Source organism: Gymnodraco acuticeps, unplaced genomic scaffold, assembly GCF_902827175.1.
Source record: "Gymnodraco acuticeps unplaced genomic scaffold, fGymAcu1.1, whole genome shotgun sequence".
In the NCBI taxonomy this organism is placed as follows: Eukaryota; Metazoa; Chordata; class Actinopteri; order Perciformes; family Bathydraconidae; genus Gymnodraco; species Gymnodraco acuticeps.
Window position 1 is genome coordinate 5,844,694 of NW_022992250.1, and position 23,013 is coordinate 5,867,706.

A 23,013-nucleotide genomic window follows, 5' to 3' on the forward strand; every position below is an offset into this window, starting at 1 on the left:
TTTGGTAACACTCCACAAATCTGTTCTCCTATAGGTGATAAAACTATCATTCCCCTCATCTGTCAGTCCCTCCACCTCTTTCTTCCAATATTGCCTGCCTCTCTTTCTCAATCGCTTCATCTGCCAATGAGTGTAATCCCTTTGGTGTTGAGTTCATGTTTGATAAGCCGCCAGAGATATAAAGGGTCTGTTTGCAGGTTTATTAGTCTCATTACCTCAGTGGGTCTCTGTGAGGGACATATGTGTTTAGCTCAATTGAATAAGTCTTGACCCTGTGGATAGTTCACTCTCCCCTGGTTCAATCATGGGATCTTCCAGGAGAACTATAAATAGTTGTTTAAGGTGGATGTGGTACCACAGAAACTACATCATCATTGTGGTCCTTCCGCTGGCACTGCTTCCTCTGCCACTCGTCATTCCTACACAGGTAACTTTTTAACTAAGTGAATGGTTTGAATCGGTATTGACTGTCTAGATTGAAAGAACCTCAATTCTTAAACCTTAGTGGGGGGTTTGACTGATAAAAAATATGTTTTACACAACTTCTTCCCCTGAATTTCTACTTCTCTTTAACTGTATAATAATGCATTCCCTTTGGAAAAACATTTTTAACAGTGACTTCATTTTGGTACACACTACTATACAGTAACTAGCAATCTGTCTTATGTATCTGTGGCATTAAGCACATGCCACAGATACATGTAAGGTAAGGTTTAACTGAAAACACAAGAAAGCAGGCTATGTGTTCTGTCGTTCATTAATCACTCATCAGGTCTCCACTCTAAATAACTTTATCCCAAGAAAGATTAGGGTCAAATTCCTAAAAGGATTAGCAAAATAACAATGACCTTTTGATAGTGTGCCCCATGTTAAGCATTATGTGTTAAATACTGAAACTAAAATAAATCATCAATCAGCATGTTCATGTGCTTGTCTTGATGTATGGATTGTATTCAAGGATCGTTGCTTTATGATGAAGGAGAGACAAAGGTAAAAGTGTGCACAATGAGCAGTTAATGTCAAACCACATTGGACATCAAAGAGCCAATGAAGAGCTGAAAAGTCAAGAAAATATGGGATGACGGCATCAGAGAGCAAAACACAAAGGCACTGAGGATACCACTGTACTGTGCCTGTAAACATATCTTTATGTTTCTATGTTAGCATTTTTTAGATTTCATATGGTTCCATAATAAACTGCTTTGAAATTATTGATGTAAAATGGCTATAACATATGAAAATAACAAATCAAAATAATAGTAATCATGATTATTGTGGGGGAAAACTTCTGTGTAGCAATGCAGTGGGAGTCACCGACTCAGGAAGGAGCTTTGATGTCAACACTGATGGTTTATTTAGGAGCTCCGGCCCGGAGAATTCACAAAACAAGTCCAAGAGCCAGAGGTTCTGACTTCACGGTAGAGTTGCCACGTCAATTCTGAAGAACTCTACCCCAGACCCGTGTATTTAGCTAGTTCAGAGAGAATTATCAACATTGTGCATAACAAGATAGAATCATAACACCTCTATCAGCTGACGCCAACAGGCAGGAACAGGGAGACAAAACACTGAGAGCACAGCAGCCAAGGTTACAGGTTCCTGTGCTCAGTCAGGACAGTATGAACTGATAAACTGGGTCAAAGCTATGGACCTTGGAAATATCTCCCCAACAATTAGTTAAAAATGTTGATTACTTCTATCCAGTAACGTTCTAAGAAGAAGGGTAATGGTGAATATAATTCAAAACGCCTATTTTATGAAAAAATGACTTTATGTTAAAAGTGTACGTAATAGTTTTAATAGTAAAGGATAATACAGTATCAAAGTAAGTAAAGCAAACATGCTACTGTTGCAGTGTGCTGCAACAATGACCTCTCACATCATGATACCTTATGTATTAACGTTTTAAAAGCAGCATCTTAGTGAGGAGTTCAGAGGGTTTCGAACATTGGCAGTGGAAAGTTTTGTGTCGGGTAGTTTTAACGCTCTGTGATTTTACGGAGGACCAATAAAGAACTATATTGTGAGAGCATGACAAATTGTCTGTTTTACAATCAACGCTTCCTGCTATCTGCATGTGTAAAGTATTATTACCTTATAAAGTGAGGCTGCAGATAAGACAGAGGATGATAAACACTGTATGAACTTTATAAGGTTGTGTACATCTCTGTATACATGTGTGTTTGTGTGTCTTTGTCCAATATCTGTCTCCATACCTTACTAATTCTCAGATTGTCTCTTCTGAACACTTTTACCTCCCCACCAATTTCTTCTGACACCAGTGTTGTTGATGTGTTTGCGTGTGTGTGTGTTTACAGGAAGCCAAATGTGGTTATGCGATCATCCTCATGGCTCTGTACTGGTGCACAGAGTGCATGCCTCTGGCCGTGACCGCACTGCTGCCGGTCGTCCTCTTCCCTATGATGGGCATCATGAAGGCTGCAGATGTAAAGTCCTTATTTAATCTTTTGTACTTCATTATATTCCAACTTCTGACCCCTGTAGGAATATACTGCTGTTTATCACTAAAAGGTTCTCAGATACTTCGGAGAAAATGTAGTGTTCAAGGTATTCTTCTATCGCAGTTTATTTGTAAACTATAAATTGAAAGTTGAGTTTGTCACTGTACTAATTTCTATGAGATATAACAAGATATTGCTTGAAAGAAATATCTCCATTCACAATATCTAGCTATCATAAATACAGTTGGGTTATCTTATCACAGTTGTCTTTTCTAAGTCCTTATCAATTCTGCTATACATGTTTCCCATGACGTTTTCCTTTGAGGTCAATAAAAAGGGTTAGGAGAAGAGATGAGGCATATTTTTTTGTGCCTCTCAAACTGCAGGCAGGCAATGACAAAATATGAGAGGATACATTGGACCAACTGTAGGTAATTGTGAAGGTCAGGATCAGTTAAAGAACAGCAAAAGCACACCAGAAGAACAGAAACAAATAGAGTTAAATAAAACAGGAAATTAGCTCTGTCTGAAAGTGTTAACCTTTATTCGATACATTTTTAGGACACTGTGCGGAGACGGCACCGTCATTGCTGATCCTGATCATTGCTGATCCTGATCATTGCTGATTGTCATCTGCTGATCCCGTGTCTTTTATAGCTCATAAAACAAATTGGATGATGTACAGGCCAGCATGTTCACAGTTTATTACACCGGTCAAATTATGCACTGTTTGTTTTGCCCATGTTTAAATGCTTGCTTCTTTTGATAACGTGAGTGTCTGTGTGATGTGTTTCAGGTCAGTATTGAGTATCTGAAAGACTCTAACATGCTGTTCATTGGGGGCCTGTTGGTGGCCATCGCTGTGGAGCAATGGAACCTTCATACCCGCATCGCTCTCCGAGTGCTGCTGCTGGTCGGCGTCCGTCCCGCCCTGTAAGAAAGTTATATAACTCACCTCTGCACCTCACAGCAGACACAAGATGTGACCAAAATGCCAACAATTCCTGCAAGGACCTTTGTAGTTTTTATTCAGAGTGATTTTAGAGGTCAGAAATGCTCAAGTTGTTACACAAATCCTTCATTCAGCAGTTCTCATGATATTATGCGCATCTTCAAGATTATATCTATGAATTCACACGATTAATAATTCCTTAAGAACAAAAAGCATCAACAGTAAAAACAACAAACATCTAATAATTCATAACGTCAATTCACTGTAAGAAGACATAACATTGTCATTTTCAGGTTCATACATTATACTTCATATTTTTGGTTTCTTCTGGAACTTGACAGAGAAAGTTGAACTAAATCTGAATATCTTGTTGAATCCCAAATGTTCTGACCAAGGCAGGAGGAAAACAAATGTCCATGTCCCCTTTTTGAAAACACACGCATCATGACTAGACAAAAACAAACAAAGACAGCTCATCCATTTGAAAAGATGTGCAGAATTTATGAAAAACAGGACATGCACTCGATTACAGAAACAGGTTGCAATAAACAAAACGAAACAGATCTACTAAAGATCCTTATTTGACCTTTCACTCTCCTTTCACGCAGGTTGATGATGGGCTTCATGATCGTCTCGTCCTTCCTGTCAATGTGGATCAGTAACTCGGCCACCACGGCCATGATGCTGCCCATCGCCTCGGCCGTGCTGCAGCAGCTGAAGGCCACAGAGGCCCAGGCGGACGAGCGGGAGTTCCAGGCCGCAACTCAGGACAACCAGGCGTTTGAGCTTGAGATTAGTAAAAGTAAACAGGAGATGAGTGAAGAGAAACACCCTGACACCAAGGCTCAGCTGGACAATGGACAGTGTAAGTCAATATGTGTTTCCATTGGATGCTTCAGCTCTAATTTCCCCAACTCAACTACTCGTTAAGCAGCTATCCCAATACAGTTGGGAGACTGGCTTAATGCTTTCATAGGATTGTCTGCACTTCCTCAATTGTAAGGAGTAGTGCTGGGTGTAGATTTGACACTTGATTTTAAATTTGGTCAAGTAAAAACAAGAACATGTTATTCCTATAATGGTATTTTTGCTGTTTTCAAATGCTGTGTTTGTGCAGCATGTCCCATGTGCTTTGACTATTCTCTCTCCACCAATCAGTGGTCTGCACTGTTTCACCTTTTGGTATCTCATTAGTACTTGTATTAATTATGTAGAGACATTTTTTATCATGAACTCTCAACATAACGTTTGGAGTGTAAATATAAAATAAATATTAAGTGGCCATTTTCAGTTTTGGATATTGGTTCATAAACAGCACAAAAGAAAGAACATGCATTCGGTTGTACTCTTTGTCATTACACAATCTACAAAATGATGACAGCTCAATTTTAACGTAGTTTTTGTTAGCAGTAATCTTGTATTCCTTATTTTTCATTTGAAAGTGTCTGAAAACATGTGAAATGAACACTTTCCATAACTTAATGAATGTCTCTGGCTCCAGGTGAAAATGGCTTGAGTGCAGAGTCACTGCAGGACTCCAAGAGAAGAGTGATGGATGAGAAGTACGCTCTCCTGACCAAAGGGATGAGTCTGAGCGTGTGTTACGCTGCCAGCATCGGAGGAACGGCTACACTCACCGGCACGACCCCTAACATCATCCTTAAGGGTCAAATCGACAAGTAAGGCATTATTAAAAACACAGAGGGATATTATTTCAGCTGTTTATCCCTCTTTTCCTCTTCTCATATCTCTGTCTTCCTCCTCTGAAGGCTCTTCCCTGGGAACGGGGATGTGATCAACTTTGCCAGCTGGTTTGGCTTTGCTTTCCCCAACGCGCTGATCATGCTGGTGCTGGCATACTTCTGGCTTCTGTTTATGTTCCTGGGGTTCAAGTAAGACAACTTCACCTTCCTACAGTCAATATGTTGAAATGGCCATTTAATCCAATTCAATGATTGTCCTGCTTGCATTTTCGTGGTATTTTGCTATGTAAATGTGTCTTAAATTAATAAGGACATTTATTTAATGTATTATTGATGCCTCAAGACTATTTGTTTTACCGCCTTTATTTCTAGGCAGTAAAACTGTCAATGAAGAGTTTGAGGTAAAGAAACTGGCCAAACTTGGTATCCCATTTAATGACACCACTTTTATAAACTTCAATCCATGGATTGCTCAACCTTAAAGTTGAACCCGATCCCTGAACCTATGACATACTTATACATCTTCAAACATTTCTCTGATTTGTTGACGGCATCTTTGTTCTCTCCTCCTCAGCCTGAAGAAGTCATTTGGCTGCGGTGTGAACAACGACAGAGACAAGGAGGCGTACAAGGTGATGAGGCAGGAGTACAAGAAGCTGGGCAGCGTGAGGTTTGCTGAGTGGGCCGTGCTCATCATCTTCGTCCTGCTGGTGGTCCTGTGGTTCAGCCGGGAGCCAGGCTTCATCGACGGCTGGGCAACAGTGCTCTTCAATAAAGGGGGACCGTGAGTATTCCTTTATCTTTCCTATGTTTTTGGCATGCTTTTAAACCTTAAGTGTGCTTGTTACGATCTCAGGCACTTAGGATGTTGGACCCAATTGGAGACAGAGGTAAAGTACTGGTAAGATACTTTATTTTTCCAAAAAAAACACGATGAACAAATAAAAAAGGTCACTAACTAATCTCAGGATGAGATGACAAAAAATGAGTCCAAAAAGAAAATCACTCACGTAGTGAGGGACAAAACTATTCTTGAGCATAAACCTGACCATTGCAAGAGACAATACGAACTGACACTGAACACTGGGAGACAGGGGAATTTAAACACAGGGTAACTAGATACAGGTGGGACCAATCAGGGGCGGGGCTGACACTGATGAGCACAGGAGACACACAAGGAGTGACAGGTGAAAACAATCAGGAAATTAGACACACCAGGGAAACTAACGACAGACATGAAAACACAGGGAAAAGAGACCAGACAATATACAGGGAGGAAAACATGACAAGGAGAACGGAAAAACACCCACACCTAGACATAGAAACGTGACATGACAAAATAATCCTGACAGAACCCCCCCCCTCAAGGGACTCACTACTCACTAGACGTACCTAAACAAAAAAACAAAAAATCCAAAACGTCCAGCAGGGTGGGTGGAGGGGGTCCGGAGGACGGGCCTTGATTGACAGCCCAGGGCACGGCAGAGGACCAGGAAGGGGTCTCGGGCGGCCGACCCGGGGGTAAGGCAGAGACCATGGATGGGGTCTCGGGCGGACGGCCCGGGGGCAAGGCAGAGTCCAAAAATGGGAACTCGGGTGGACGACCCGGGGGCAAGGCAGAGTTCGAGGAGGGGTCTCGGGCGGACGGCCCGGGGCAAGGCAGAGTTCAAAAAGGGGGTCTCGGGCGGACGGCCCGGGGGCCAGGCAGAGTTCGAGGAGGGGCGAAGACCAGCTCTCAGGGGACCGGGCAGGAGCCGGTGTTGACCGACAGTAACCAGAGCCGGTGGAACAGGTGTCGGCAAGATTCCCCACGGAAGAGGACAAAGGGTTGGCAGGACCCCCGGCAGGAGAGTAGTCGGCGGGGCCTCCACGGCACAGGACATAGGATTGGCAGGATCCCCGGCAGGAGAGTAGACGGCGGGACCTCCAACGGGACAGGACACAGGGTTGGCAGGACCCCCAGCAGAAGAGTAGTCGGCAGAGCCTCCAACAGCACAGGACACAGGGTTGGCAGGACCCCCGGCAGAAGAGTAGTCGGCGGGGCCTCCAACGGAACAGGACATAGGGTTGGCAGGACCCCCGGCAGAAGAGTAGTCGGCGGGGCCTCCAACGGCACAGAACACAGGGTTGGCGGGTTCTCCAACGGCACAGGACACAGGGTTGGCGGGGCCCCCGGCAGGAGAGTAGTCGGCGGGGCCTCTAACGGCACAGGACATAGAGTTGGCAGGACCCCCAGCGGAACCTCCAACAACACTTGAGTGGGAACTCGAGAGAGGGCTTGAGAGGGAACTCGAGAGGAAACTTGAGAGGAATCTCGAGAGGGAACTTGATCGGAGACTCGAGAGGTGACTTGATCGGAGACTCGAGAGGTGACTTGAGAGGGAACTCGAGAGGTGACTTGAGAAGGAACTGGGAGGAGACTTGAGAGGGAACTCGAGAGGGGACTTGAGAGGGAACTCGAGAGGTGACTCGAGAGGAGACTCGAGAAGGAACTGGAGAGGAGACTCGAGAGGGAACTCGAGAGAAGAGTCGAGAGGAGACTTGCGAGGGAACTCGAAGGGGACTGGAGAGGGGACTCAAGAGCGGACCTGAGAGGGAACTGGAGAGGGAACTGGAGAGGGGACTGGAGAGGAGACTGGAGAGGGGACTTGAACATGGACTCGAGAGGGGACTCGAGAGGGGACTCGAGAGGGAACTTGAGAGGAACTGGAAGAGACTCGAGAAGAGACCTGAGAGGGGACTTGTGTCGGTCGGTACACCGACAGGACACCGGGAGCTGGCGTCGGCTGGAGAGCCAACAGGAGACGAGGTGCTGGAGTCGGCTAGTACGCCGACAGGACTCGGGGAGCTGGTGCTGGCTGGAGAGCCAACAGGAGACGAGGTGCTGGAGTCGGCCGGTACGCCGACAGGACACGGGGAGCTGGCGTCGGCTGGAGAGCCAGCAGGTGACGAGGAGCTGGAGTCGGGACCATGACTTCTGGGGCCGGTACTTGAGCCGGAACCATGGCTGGAACTGGGGCCGGAACCATGGCTGCTGGGCCCGGTACTTGAGCCGGAACCATGGCTGTATGGGCCATCTCTGGTGCAGGGACCACGGCTGCATGGGCCGATTCTGGAGCCGGAAACATGGCTATAAGATCCAGTTCTGGAGCCGGAAACATGGCTATAAGGTCCGGAGCTGAAGCCTGGATCATGGCTGTGTGGGCCGGTTTTGGAGCCGGAAACATGGCTGTAAGGTCTGGTTCTGGAGCAGGGACCATGGCTGCTGGGGCCGGCACTGGAGCCGGAATCATGGCTCTTGGGGCTCGGGCTGCTAGCCTGGACTTGCGACTCCTTCTCTTAGAAGCCGCCTGAAGGCTCCGTGGACCTCCAAAAGCCAGACGAGTTCCAGAAAGCAACTCCTGGACATGAGCAGGAACTGGGGAAGAAGCATGGGTTGACCCCAGACGGAACACACCGAGACGTCTGCAGTCAGCAGGCTGGAAATCACACATCCAGAGGAAGTTCAACATCCAGCCAGGTACGAATTTCACCAAGTCTGGTTTCTCCATAGCCAACCGGTGCGCCTCTACCAGAGCGGCCTCCCTCTGCCGAACACTGGACGCTCCACTCCACCAATCACAGCAGCATGCCAAATAAAAGGAAAATGTTGTAGCTCCACCTCAAAAGGATCATCTGCTGGGTCCATTTCTGGTCAGTTCGTTATGTTACGATCTCAGGCACTTAGGATGTTGGACCCAATTGCAGACAGGGAGACAGAGGTAAAGTACTGGTAAGATACTTTATTTTTCCAAAAAAACACGATGAACAAAAAAAAGGTCACTAACTAATCTCAGGATGAGATGACAAAAAATGAGACCAAAAGGAAAATCGCTCACGTAGTGAGGAACAAACTATTCTTGAGCATAGACCTGACCATGGCAAGAGACAATACGAACTAACACTGGGAGACAGGGGAATTTAAACACAGGGTAACTAGACACAGGTGGGAACAATCAGGGAATTAGACACACCAGGGAAACTAACGACAGACATGAAAACACAGGGAAAAGAGACCAGACAATATACAGGGAGAAAAACATGACAAGGAGAACGGAAAAACACCCACACCTAGACATAGAAACGTGACATGACAAAATAATCCTGACAGTGCTAATATCATACATTATTCTTATTGTCAACAAAGATCAGAAAAAAAGTCATACACCTCCATTGTTGTCCAAAAACTATTAAAAACATATAAACGGGACACGCTGGGTGACATCCAATCCAATCCAATCCAACTTTATTTATATAGCACTTTAAAAACTTCAGACCAAAGTGCTGTACAGAGAGATAAGCTCACACAACATAATATAAATACATTTAAAATACAAGATACAAACACAAAACAAACCAGAATAAACGTAATAATTAAAAAATAAATAACAGCCATATAATAAAAACAATAGACCACTGAAAGCAAATAAAAGCAACAATCTACTTGTTTCTGAATGCTAAGGAGAAGAGATGGGTTTTAAGACGGGATTTAAAAGCAGACAGTGTGGGAGCCTGTCTGATGAGCAAGGGCAGGTCGTTCCACAGTTTAGAGGCGGCAGCAGAGAAAGCACGGTCCCCTCTGCGCTTAGACTTTGTTTTTGGCACCCTCAGGAGCAACTGATCAGCTGACCTGAGAGTGCGAGTGTGTGGTGGTTGCATTCTCCAGCCACCTTCCTTGTGTGTGTGTTTTCCCTTTCCCTGTCTGTGTGGGCGTGGTGCCTGTCACTCCTGGCTCCCGTCTCAAATCTCCACCAGCTGCAAACAGTTGAGCACTCTCCTCTGCGACACACCTGATTCCCATCAGCCAGTACGGATGGTATATCAGCGGAGGCTCCACAACTAGTGATGGCGAGATGAAGCCTTATGAAGCTTTGAAGCTTTCCAGCCAATTGGTTCGCAAAAGGGTTCATCTCATGAGGCTTCATCATGGGCTTCATTTGAACACAAACCCCCTGTTGGTCAAAGTGTGTAAAACAGGCAGATTGGACATCTCAACAGTGTGCTCTATCTCATACCGAGTTCCCATTGAGTAAAGCCTTAGAATACCTCTAAACAACGAACATTAAATCATATTTTCATGTTAACAATATTGTATTTATTACAGTTTAATGATTGTGATTGAAAATCCTAAGGAGGCTGCTAAACATTTCAAAGAGGGATTTGTATTCCTTAATAATATTCGTAAACTTAACCATGTTGTAGCCTGAGAAAGGCTAAACCATATCAAAGAATACATTTATTAACTACATTATCTCATGTAGCTGTAGCTTTTATAAACAACAAAAAAGACGTATTGTTCAGTCGTTGAACCAGGGACCCTGCAGTCGTGAGTCAACTGCTTTCCAGCTGAGCCACAGCACACATGCCGAATCTCCTTGAAAACACTGTAAGATATGTATTCCTGTATTTATTGATGTTTTTATTCCTATATTTATTTATGCTTGTATCTATTTATACTTATGACATGTTCCGACCTCTATATAAGTGAGGGTCTGAGCTCTCTTGATTCCATCGTGTCACCGGGCCCGGGTACAGGAGGGGTAATATGGTTCTTATTATACATCCATGGGTATTATGAGCGTTGTGGTTCAACGGTTCAACCGATCTGAATCGCTTCCTGAAGCAGTCACGTGGTATTGACAGGCAGCGAGGCTTCGTTTGTCATCGATGACGTCACTGGCCCAAAACGATACAAGCCTCGATACATGCTTCACAAAAAGCTTCTGGGATTACTCGACACACGCTCCGAAGCCTCGGCGCAATACGTAACATCACTATCCACAACCTGTCAGCGCCAGATCGTTGTTAAACCCCAGTGGATTACGCTTCAGTGGATTACGTTCCAGTGGATTAAAACTCCGGAGGATACTCTTCAATGGATTACGCTCCAGTGGATACTCTCCAGCCGGATTATCTCCTCCAAATAAAACCTTTGTAACACGTTTGCCTTTGTCCTGCATTTGGGTTCTCTCAGATAACCGTAACAGAACGATCTGGCCAGTATGGACCCAGCGGACACCGGCTACCAGGCCAATACTACGGACGAACTCTGCCAAGCCCTGGCCAGTCAAGGCGCTCTCGTGGGGCATCATGATACAGTTCTCCGTGAGGCCTTCTTTCTCTCCGGCAGGGCTCCCGTAGTGTAGCCGAATTTTCAGTGGAGTTTAGAACAGTGGCTTCCGACTCACGCTGGAATAACGAGTCACTACAGGATGCTTTTCTTCAGGGGCTGAACAAATCAATTAAAGACGAGCTAGCGGCTAGGGATGATCCAGGTAGCTTGGATAATTTAATTGCCACAGCCATTAAGATTGATAATCGCCTCAGACAGAGACGTAGGGATAGGACTAGCCGTCATTCCAATCCCAGCGACTTCTCACTTGATCCCCAAATTGGAACTGCCACTACCCCTATTCCCCGATCTTTCCCGACTCCTTACTCAGCCTCATCCCATGGAGAGGAGCCCATGCAAGTGGGAAGGGCCTGCCTCTCACCATCTGAGCGTGCTAGAAGGATCCATGCTGGGGAATGTGTTTATTGCAGCCAAACCAGTCATCTCGTTTCCTCCTGTCCTAGTCTGCCAAAAGGTCAGGCTCGTCAGTAGCTGTGGGGATTCTGGCGAGCCCTTTCTCCTCTCTCAACCCCTGACCCAGAACACAGCTAGAAGCCATGCTTTGCTGCAACCAACAGTCCCTACCCCTGCTCGCCTTAGTGGACTCGGGGGCGGATGAGAATTTTTTGGACATTGACATTGCAGCTCAGGCAGGAATTTCCTGCGAAGTGTTAGATTCACCTCTTAATGCTAATGCTCTAAATGGAAAATTCCTGGCCCAAGTCACTCACCGCACCAAGCCAGTAAACCTCATTCTGTCTGGAAACCATCGTGAGTTTATTCAGTTTCACCTAATTTCCTCACCTCAGGCCCCCATAGTGTTGGGCCATCCCTGGTTAAGAACTCACAACCCCCAGATTGTTTGGATAACTGGCAAAATCATTAGTTGGAGTTCTTTTTGCTTATCCTCATGCCTGCAGTCTGCCCTACCGCCAGCAGAGGCCGCCTCTCCACCACTCAAGATCGAGCCGCCTGACCTGTCATCTGTTCCCACTGAATATCATAACCTAGGAGAGGTGTTCAGTAAACAGCGAGCTCTTTCTCTTCCTCCTCATCGACCCTACGACTGTCCCATTGACCTCCTTCCCGGTGCCCCTCTGCCTTCCTCACGTCTGTTCAACCTATCTCGCCCTGAGAGAAAATCCATGGAAAATTACATCCATGACTCCCTGGCTGCTGGTGTCATTCGGCCATCCTCCTCCCCGGTCGGTGCTGGGTTTTTCTTCGTCTCCAAGAAGGACCGCTCACATTACATTACATTGCATTTAGCTGACGCTTTTGTCCAAAGCGACTTACAATAAGTACATTCGACCAGGAAGACACAACCTTGAAGAAAACAGAATCATATAAGTACATCAGGTTTCATAGAGCCAAACATTTCAAGTGCTACTCAACTGGCTTTAGGTAAGCCAGTCCTTTATTAGTATAAAAGTGCTTTGTTAATAGTTATATCGCTCGAAGTGGAGTCGAAAGAGATGAGTTTTCAGTTTGCGCCGGAAGATGTGCAAGCTATCTGCCGTCCTGATGTCAATGGGGAGCTCATTCCACCATCTTGGAGCCAGGACAGCAAACCCACGTGTTTTTGCAGATGGGAACTTGGGTCCCCCTCGCAGCGAGGGCGCAGAGAGTCGTTTGGCTGATGCAGAGCGTAGTGCACGCGCTGGGGTGTACGGTTTAACCATGTCCTGCATGTAGGAAGGGCCAGATCCATTCGCAGCATGGTAAGCAAGTACCAGTGTCTTGAAGTGGATTCTAGCAGTTACCGGAAGCTAGTGAAGGGAGCGGAGGAGCGGAGTGGTGTGGGAAAATGTATGAAGGTTGAAGACCAGACGAGCCGCTGCATTCTGGATGAGCTGCAGAGGTCGGATGGCACATGCAGGTAGACCAGCCAGGAGGGAGTTGCAGTAGTCTAGGCGTGAGATGACGAGAGCCTGGACCAGAACCTGAGTCGCTTTCTGTGTCAGCTGGGGACGTATCTTCCTGATGTTGTAAAGCGTGTATCTGCAGCAACGGGTTGTAGCAGCGATGTTTGCAGTGAAGGACAGGTTGTTATCTAGGGTCACACCCAGATTCCTTGCAGTCTGAGTCGGGGAAACAACAGAGGTGCCGATGTTGATTGTTAGGTCAAGAGTGGGACAATCTTTTCCCGGGAGGTAGAGCAGCTCAGTCTTGTCAAGGTTGAGCTTGAGGTGGTGAGCAGACATCCACTGAGAGATGTCAGCTAGACAAGCAGAGATGCGTGCAACGACCTGGGTCTCTGAGCGGGGAAAGGACAGAATTAATTGGGTGTCATCAGCGTAGCAGTGGTAAGAAAAACCATGCGGGCTAATGACTGATCCGAGCGAGTTTGTGTACAGGGAGAAGAGGAGGGGACCAAGAACAGAGCCCTGAGGGACCCCTGTAGTTAATTGACAAGGGTCGGACTCAGACCCTCTCCATGTCACCCTGTAGGTACGGTCTTTCAGGTATGAGGTGAGGAGGGAAAGAGCAGAGCCTGAAACTCCATGTTTTTGGAGAGTGCGAAGGAGGATCTGCTCACTGCGGCCCTGCATTGATTACAGGGGTCTCAATGCCATTACTGTAAAAAACAAATACCCACTACCCCTCATTAACTCCGCCTTTGAACCCCTCCAGGAAGCCACCATTTTTTCCAAACTGGACCTCCGCAATGCCTACCACCTCGTCAGAATCCGAGAAGGGGACGAGTGGAAGACGGCCTTTAACACACCACTCGGTCACTTCGAGTATCTGGTGATGCCTTTTGGACTGACGAATGCCCCTGCAGTCTTTCAGTCAATGGTGAACGATGTGCTCCGTGACCTCCTCAACCGGTCAGTCTTTGTCTACCTGGATGACATCCTCATATTCTCTCGTAACAAAGAGGAGCACATTATCCATGTCAGGCAGGTGCTGCAGAGACTCCTGGAGAACAGACTCTTTGTAAAGGCGGAGAAATGCGAATTCCATGTCAACACAGTCTCATTCCTGGGCTACATCGTTGAGGAAGGAAAGCTGAGATCCGACCCTGAGAAGATCCAAGCGGTGGTGGGGTGGCCCAAACCAACCTCAGTCAAACTGCTTCAACAGTTTCTTGGTTTCGCCAATTTCTATCGGCGCTTCATCAGGGACTACAGCAGAGTGGCGGGTCCTTTAACCAGACTCACTTCCCCCACAACTGGCTTTTCCTGGACCCCAGAGTGCGATATGCAGCCTTTTCAGAGCTAAAGAGACTCTTCACCACTGCCCCTGTGCTCATCCACCCTGATTCCTCTCGCCAGTTCGTTGTGGAGGCCGATGCCTCCAACACCGGGGTAGGAGCAGTTCTTTCCCAGCGCTCGGAACGAGACCAACAATTGCATCCTTGTGCATTTTTCTCTCGCCGCCTCACCCAGCTGAGAAGAACTATGACGTGGGTAACAGAGAGCTGCTGGCTGTCAAACTTGCCCTAGAGGAGTGGAGGCACTGGCTGGAGGGAGCTGAACTCCCTTTTATTGTATGGACGGACCACAAGAACCTGGCGTACATCCAATCTGCCAAGCGCCTTAACTCCCGTCAGGCTCGATGGGCCCTGTATTTCGGTCGCTTCTCATTCACCCTCACCTACCGTCCAGGGTCACGGAACCTCAAGCCTGACGCCCTCTCTCGCCAGTTCGCTTCCGATGGACCAACTGCCAGTCCAGACACTATCCTGCCTGCCTCCTGCGTGGTGGGGGCTGTTACCTTGGAGATTGAGTCATTGGTCAGGGAGGCCCAGCGAGCGCAGCCTAGCCCAGGTAACTGCCCAGCTAATTGTCTTTTTGTGCCTACCCCTGTTCGCTCCAAGGTCCTGCAGTGGGCACACACCTCTCGTTTCTCATGTCATCCTGGTGTCCATCGCACACTGTTCATTCTCAAACAACGCTTCTGGTGGCCTTCCATGGCTCAAGACACCAGGGCCTTTGTTGCTGCCTGTACAGTGTGTGCCCGCGCCAAGTCCTCCCACCAGCCTCCCGCTGGCCTGCTTCGCCCACTGCTAGTACCTAGTCGCCCTTGGTCGCATGTGGCATTGGATTTTGTTACTGGACTTCCACTTTCACAAGGATCATCCTAACTATTGTGGACAGATTCTCAAAGATGGTACACTTTGTGGCTCTTTCCAAACTTCCCACTGCCCGAGAGACTGCAGATCTTCTGGTCAACCATGTAGTTCGACTTCATGGGATCCCCACCGACATCGTCTCTGACCGGGGCCCCCAGTTCATTTCCCACGTTTGGAAGGCCTTCTGTCAGGCTCTGGGAGCATCGGTGAGCCTGTCATCTGGCTATCATCCTCAGACGAACGGGCAAACAGAACGGGCCAACCAGGATCTGGGGTCGGCCCTTCGTTGTGTGGCTTTCAAGAACCCTTCATCATGGGTCCCACATCTGCCATGGATCGAGTATGCCCACAACTCCCTGCCAAGTGCAGCCACAGGTATTTCACCTTTTCTTTGTGCCATGGGTTTCCAACCACCTCTGTTTCCAGCCCAGGAAGAGGAAGTTGCTGTTCCCTCCGTTCAGGCCCACCTTCGTCGCTGTCGTAAGGTGTGGAGGGACACCCGAGCAGCCCTGCTCCGCTCCGCTGCCCGCAACCGCCTCATCGCAGACCGCCACAGGACCCAGGCCCCCAACTACTTACCAGGTCAGAGTGTTTGGCTTTCGTCCAAAGATCTCCAACTCAAGACAGAGTCAAAGAAACTTACCCCACGGTATGTCGGCCCCTTCATCATCGACTCCATTATTAATCCATCTGCAGTCAAACTCAAACTTCCCTCACACATGAAGGTTCATCCAACATTTCATGTATCTCTGTTGAAACCTGTTGCCAGCAGTCCTTTGTCTCCTCCAGTGAGTGTTCCCCCACCCCCCCGCATCATCAATAATCATCCAACCTACACCGTCAGGCGATTGTTGGACGTTCGTCGCCGTGGAAGGGGATTCCAATATCTGGTGGATTGGGAGGGATATGGTTTAGAGGAGAGGTGTTGGGTTCCCCTGCGAGACATCGTGGGCGCATCTCTGATACGGGACTTCCACCGGGATAACCCTGGAAGACCTGGTAGACCTGGTAGACCGCCTGGAGGCGTCCCTTAAGGGGGGGGGGTACTGTGGTGGTTGCATTCTCCAGCCACCTTCCTTGTGTGTGTGTTTTCCCTTTCCCTGTCTGTGTGGGCGTGGTGCCTGTCACTCCTGGCTCCCGGCTCAAATCTCCACCAGCTGCAAACAGTTGAGCACTCTCCTCTGCGACACACCTGATTCCCATCAGCCATTACGGATGGTATATCAGCGGAGGCTCCACAACCTGTCAGCGCCAGATCGTTGTTAAACCCCAGTGGATTACGCTTCAATGGATTACGTTCCAGTGGATTAAAACTCCGGAGGATACTCTTCAATGGATTACGCTCCAGTGGATACTCTCCAGCCGGATTATCTCCTCCAAATAAAACCTTTGTAACACACTGCCGTGTCCTGCGTTTGGGTTCTCTCAGATAACCGTAACAGAGTGGACGTGTAGCTGTGTAACAGCTCAGAGAGGTAGGGCAGGGCCAGGCCATTGAGGGTTTTAAAAGTAAATAAAAGAGTTTTAAAATGAATCCTCAAATGAACGGGCAGCCAGTGGAGCGAAGAAAAAATGGGGGAAATGTGCTCGTATTTGCGTGTGCCAGTTAGTAGCCGTGCTGCTGCATTTTGCACCATCTGCAGGCGAGCAAGGGAGGATGCACTTGTCCCCATATATAGTGCATTACAATAATCCAAGTGGGAGGTGACGAAGGCATGGATTACCGTTTCAAAGAGGTCACTATTTAAAAAAGGCTTTATTTTGGCTAGCTGCTTGAGGTGGAAGAAGCTGTTTTTAACAACTGCCTTGATCTGGCTGTCAAGCTTGAGTTCAGGGTCCATCTTTATCCCAAGATTTGTGATGGTAGGCCTGGTGGAGTATCTGAAAGTAGGCCCAGGGATCCTAGGTCTATAGGAGTGGTCCGAGGGGCACCAACAACCATCACTTCGGTTTTGTCATCATTTAATTTTAAAAAGTTGCATGACATCCAGGATTGAATGTCTTCAAGGCAGTTTAACAGCGGTTTAATTGAATATGAGTCGTTCTTTTTAAGTGGCACATATATTTGGCAATCGTCTGCATAGCAATGGAAAGCGATACCGTGCTTCCTAAGAATGGACCTAAGAGGGAGCAAATACAGGGAAAACAACAGGGGGCCTAACACTGAGCCCTGTGGAACCCCACAAAGGAGAGGAGCAGACGAGGACTCAGAGTTCCCAAGGCTGACGCAGAAAGTCCTACCAGTCAGATACGACCTAAACCATTCGAGGGCTTTGCCCCTAATGCCCACCCACTGCTCCAAACGAGCTATCAGGATCTCATGGTCCACTGTATCAAAAGCGGCCGTTAGATCAAGGAGTAAAAGGATAATGCATTCACCTGAGTCTGTTGCTAAAAGGATATCATTAAAAACTCTTAAAAGAGCTGATTCCGTGCTGTGCAAGGTTTTAAAACCAGATTGGAAGACCTCGAGTACCTTGTGCTCTTCCAGAAAAGCGAGAAGTTGACTGTATACAATCTTCTCTAGGATTTTGGACATAAAAGGCAATTTGGAAATGGGCCTAAAGTTTGCAAGAACTGTGGGATCCAGACTAGGTTTCTTAATAAGTGGTTGTACAACGGCATGTTTCCAATTTTCCGGAACAACCCCTGTGAGCAGACTGCTGTTAAATGTTAAATGACATGTTCCTTTATTATAAAGAACATGGTCACTTATTGGTCGATACTACATACACTTTAGTGCTGCTGTGATGAGATTAAAATCTCCTGCTGAAAAACATCCCTAACAAATACACCACATACTCTTGATTACTTTAATAGAGTAGCAATAACTAACTTCAGTACCCAGCTGTTTTCAGTAACCGTTTTTAGAGAAGTCTGTCTTTGAGTGGATTTGAGAGCTACAAACAGGTTGGGTTGGTTGGGAATCGTTTAGAGAGAGACCATCAAGTTGTTGGTTTTGGTCTTTTTACAGAGTTTGTTGACAATATAATTTAATATTCTCTCTTGCATCCTTTTATTCTTTCAGTTTAATTTAATTTATTCTGACCCCTCTTTATTCCATCAAAGTGTGAAGAAACTCCTTAACCCTAGTACGCCAGTCAAATATTTTGGTCTCTGTATAAGTGAAGTGTATAGTTTGAGTGTCGACACACATTTTCAACACAGAAAACATGGCAGCAACATATTTAACCCACAATATTTGAACAATGTTGCCTTGCATCCCTCAGGTTTGTGTCAGACGGAACCGTCGCCATCTTTATGTCGATGCTCTTCTTCATCATCCCCTCCCAGAGGCCTCGGTGTGGAGGCTACGGTACCGACGAAAATGGTAACACTCTAAATCCTCTACACAGTGGATATGTCACTGCTACGTATGACAGTTTGGTGTTCATCTAACAGGTCAGACAGTGAATAGCCCCCCAACTCTGCTGAGCTGGCAGGTTGTCCACGAGCGAATGCCCTGGAACATCATCCTGCTGCTGGGAGGAGGCTTCGCTCTGGCTGCTGGCAGCGAGGTAAACATTCATTCATTTCTACTTTTAAGTGGCTAGTTCTGATGTTTTTGAGTGTGGTTGTACGAGGTATATCCTTACTGACTGAAGATGGCGGTAGGGATATCTGCAGTGCAGACAGTCCTTATGGCATGGAAGTAAAGCATGTGTTTCAGTGGGCAGGGGCAGAAGGTATTTGAGCCTCCTGCAAAAAGGTCCACCTAAAAAAAATCATAATCACTTTAAGTGTAAGCTATTTTGGAACGTTTTCACCACTTGATTCAACCTTGCTGTGATTACAATTAGTCATTTTTCCTAACAAATCATGAGCTGCTGGTCTAAAGCTGTAAATATAGCGTACACATAAACTGATATTGATTTATTTTTGTGGTCATTTATTAATACAGCTAAAATATGTGTTGCTGCCCTTGTCCACAGCAGTGCATGCTTCACTTCCGTGCTGGTACTCTGTTTTTACAAACTGAGGATGTGCCCGTACTGTACATTGAATATAGACAAGTACTTCATAAAACCCGACATCAAAACCATATCTGTTCAAACTTCCCATTCTTTGATGAGCTTTAAATGTTAGTTTTGATTACTACTCTTACTATTGTTCGTTAAAAAATGATTGCGAATTTTGTAAATGTGAGGAGTTCTTGCACTTCTTTGTTTCAAGTATTTTCTGCTTAAACCATTTGTTTACACACGGCATCTATTGCACGTCTGTCCGTCCTGGGAGAGGGATCCCTCCTCGGTTGCTCTCCCCTTGTCCGATGTGAGGGTCTATGGACAGAGGGTGTCGTATTGATATTCTGTACAAAGTGTAAAGTCTACTGAGACAAATCTAACATTTGTGATATTGGGCTATATAAATAAACATTGATTGATTTACAGGAGTCGGGTCTGTCCAAGTGGCTGGGAGACTGCTTGGCCCCTCTGGAGCAAATACCACCTTTCGCCATCTCGCTGGTGCTCAGCCTGCTGGTGGCCACGTTCACAGAGTGCTCCAGCAACACGGCCACCACCACCCTGTTCCTGCCCATCCTGGCCTCCATGGTAAACAGACGTCCACATGCACACACAGGCGCTAACACACAGCTTCTACATGTATTTAACTCTGCTCTGTCTCTGATAATAGGCCGTATCTATTAAGATTCACCCGCTGTACGTGATGCTGCCCTGCACCATCGCCGCCTCCCTGGCCTTCATGCTGCCGGTCGCCACCCCCCCCAACGCCATCGCCTTTGCTTTTGGAAAACTCAAAGTCATAGACATGGTGAGATGAATTTACAAAATACACAATCTTTGTTGTAAGCATTTTTAATGTAAGCGAAGTTTAGAGGATATTATTTGCAAGAAGATAGTGAAATGTTTGAGTCTTTGTTGAGGTACGAGGAGGATAGTGTTCTTCACATAGAGTAAGAAAAACATCTTGGCAGGATAGACCAGATTAAAATTTAAGAAGATAGTTTGAGTCTTTGATTTAAGTTTATAGGACTCAAAAAAGTCCTATAAAAGTCCTTGTAGCGCTAACGTCCCCAAGAAGATACATTTATTGCTGCTTTTTAGATTTTTCAGACCTGTACATATAGCACCCTGGTTTTTAAACTTCTTTATACTGATCAAATGTCACTGTCTGTTCCTTTAGGTGAAAGCCGGCTTCATGCTGAACATCATCGGGATTTTATCTGTTAATTTAGGCGTCAACACCTGGGGATATGCCATGTTTGACATGGGAAACATTCCTCATTGGGTCAACATTACAAATAGTAAACCTTGAGTAATGAACGACAGAGAGCTAGTAATGTAAAAAGAGAAAGAAACAACAACGTTTTCAAAAGTGTTTCTTTATAATAGTGTAAATGATTGATTAAACGAGAAAAAAGAGAGAAAGGAGCATAAGCTTTGATTATTACAGAAGGAAAGTACAAGAAGAGTAAATCAAAGGTTGTTTACAGTTTATGTGGTAAAGAAAAAAAGTTTAAAGATTATCTAAAGAAAAATAATATTTAGACCAAGTTTAACCTAATAGTTATGCACCACACACTTATAAAAAGGTTTACGACTATAAAACACGACCTTGGTGAAGAGCAAAACGGTGATTGATTTACAAAAAGAGAGATAACAGAGATAAGATTGAAGCTCTATCGACTCTGAGGTCTATTATTAGACAGACTCTCCCCTCTAGTACTTCCTCGTGTCAGGACAAATGAAGTGTTCATTAGGAAAAATAACTGAGGTCACTTGTATTGTACACAGTTTCCTGAATGTGACGTCATATTATTGTTCTATTTATCACTCACAAATGATGCAAAGATGAAGTACACTGTGTGTTTGATTGATTATTTAAAATGTAATTATTCTGAGTTATGTTTACAGACGATATTTAATTAGATGAATTAATTGTATCAGTAGATTTAACTTATTACTGTAGTTCTTTTGTTGGACCCTAAAGTCTTGGTTTTCTGTTGCACTTTTATTTGTTATCAGTGTTTTTGTCACACTGACTGTATGTGAACAAGCATTAACTGTACATTTCTTAATGTTCTGTGATTATTTGTATTCCTCCAAGGGAAAATAAAATTGGAGATACACTCTAGAGGAATATGGGTGAGCTATTCATCTAAAAGATTAACATTTTTAAGCCGAGCTGTCATAATGTACCTCTAAAACTTAATAATTAACATGTATACGTTGTTTAGTATCTCAGCACAAAAGTACATGTTGAAATGTACTATGCACCAGATGTGTTCCTTGTCTGGGAGCAGGAAGTATTGTACAAAACATGTTTGTGTTGGTTTTATTTGCATGACTTTAACAAAGACAACATGCCAAAGCTTTAATTGGCCTAATAATAAGATTTTAAAATAATAAAATTAATATAATCAAGGAATCAGCAAAATAGTAACATAAATTGCTGATATTTTGGTACAGATTAAACAAACGAATATAACAAATTAATGAGTGAGCATCAGAGGTGCTGAACGGAGCCTATTCCTCGAAAATGTTCAAACGTCCTCGAGCCCTAAGGAAGTTCAAGCGCGGGAAGCGCACAAATCAAACGTTTTACTTATATTGTGTACAGTGATAGAGATGAAAGGCTGGTTGAAGAATAACACGGAGATAAGAGTCTGCCAACGAGACATGATTCAGCTGAAGGTCAATATCTACTGTGTTCATAGCAGGTCAGTGCAATAAACGGAAAAGTAGAGACAAGAAGTCCCATCTAAGTAACGTGAGTTACCACATTTATTTACCAGAACCGTTTGAATTCTGTAAATTAAAAGCATGTGAACTCTATCTTATTCACTTCACACCATTATCACAATAACATCAAGACACCGTGATATTTCAAAAAAATCTCATACTCTTTTATTTATTTCACTTTTCCTCTCTCATATTGACAATTGAGTCGTCGAAAACTTTACATCCGTCCAAAATAATTGCATGAGTCACAATCAGTCATAAATAAGTCTGCTCTACACATCTGTTTTTTTTTTTACATAACATTCAACATATGACACATCCAGTCAACTCATCTAAACAAGTTTCCAATTTTTTGGCTCATTTAAAGGTGTGCAAAAAAATATGCTATGAGCAAAGACAATAAATATATACGCCGTATAATCACTAAAGGACAAAGTGAGAAGGAAACAGAAACAGGTCTGATGCACTTACTACTGATACATGTGTGGAAGATGCAGGTTTTATAAATCTATTTAACCTTTGCAAACCAGATGACCACATTATTAACATCTAGATAATAAAGTTTCACCAGACCAGTAATCATGCTTCAAACTGACAGACATACAAAAGCACAAAAACACACATTAATCCTGACCAAAAAATCCCCCAAATTGTTACTAAAGTCTTAAATACACACCTTATCAGAAGCAATATATGTTCCTAGTCCTTAAACATCAACACATGTAAAAAATAATTTCTATAAATATTTTACTTTACATTATTTGTCTAGAGAAAAGTTGCTTACTTTCTGGTTTATCATGTTACAAAAACATCTTGTCACAGCGATGCCACACACACACACACACACACACACACACACACACACACACACACACACACACACACACACACACACACACACACACACACACACACACCACACACACCACACACACACACACACACACACACACACACACACAC

General features: G+C 45.3%; 1 protein-coding gene across 1 annotated transcript; it reads left to right on the forward strand.

The window, feature by feature from the left end:
* Positions 1 to 211: 211 nt before the first annotated feature.
* LOC117540127 (solute carrier family 13 member 2-like) lies at positions 212 to 21,463 on the forward strand. The gene is made up of 12 exons (XM_034206647.1): positions 212 to 427; positions 2,319 to 2,447; positions 3,259 to 3,395; positions 4,023 to 4,279; positions 4,916 to 5,093; positions 5,184 to 5,306; positions 5,692 to 5,901; positions 18,577 to 18,677; positions 18,749 to 18,864; positions 19,738 to 19,899; positions 19,982 to 20,119; positions 20,492 to 21,463. The coding sequence occupies exons 1-12, from the start codon at positions 305 to 307 to the stop codon at positions 20,621 to 20,623; spliced, it is 1,806 nt and encodes a 601-aa protein (XP_034062538.1). The 5' UTR covers positions 212 to 304; the 3' UTR covers positions 20,624 to 21,463.
* The last annotated feature ends 1,550 nt before the right edge of the window (positions 21,464 to 23,013 follow it).

What these genes read in the sequence shown, in the direction of transcription:
- LOC117540127 (XM_034206647.1), top strand. Translation starts at nt 305, where the DNA reads ATGGGATCTTCCAGGAGAACTATAAATAGTTGTTTAAGGTGGATGTGG. An exon ending in CTTAAGGGTCAAATCGACAA is followed by an intron (nt 5,094 to 5,183) that starts GTAAGGCATTAT and finishes CCTCCTCTGAAG; the next exon opens with GCTCTTCCCTGGGAACGGGG. An exon ending in TTTATGTTCCTGGGGTTCAA is followed by an intron (nt 5,307 to 5,691) that starts GTAAGACAACTT and finishes TCTCCTCCTCAG; the next exon opens with CCTGAAGAAGTCATTTGGCT.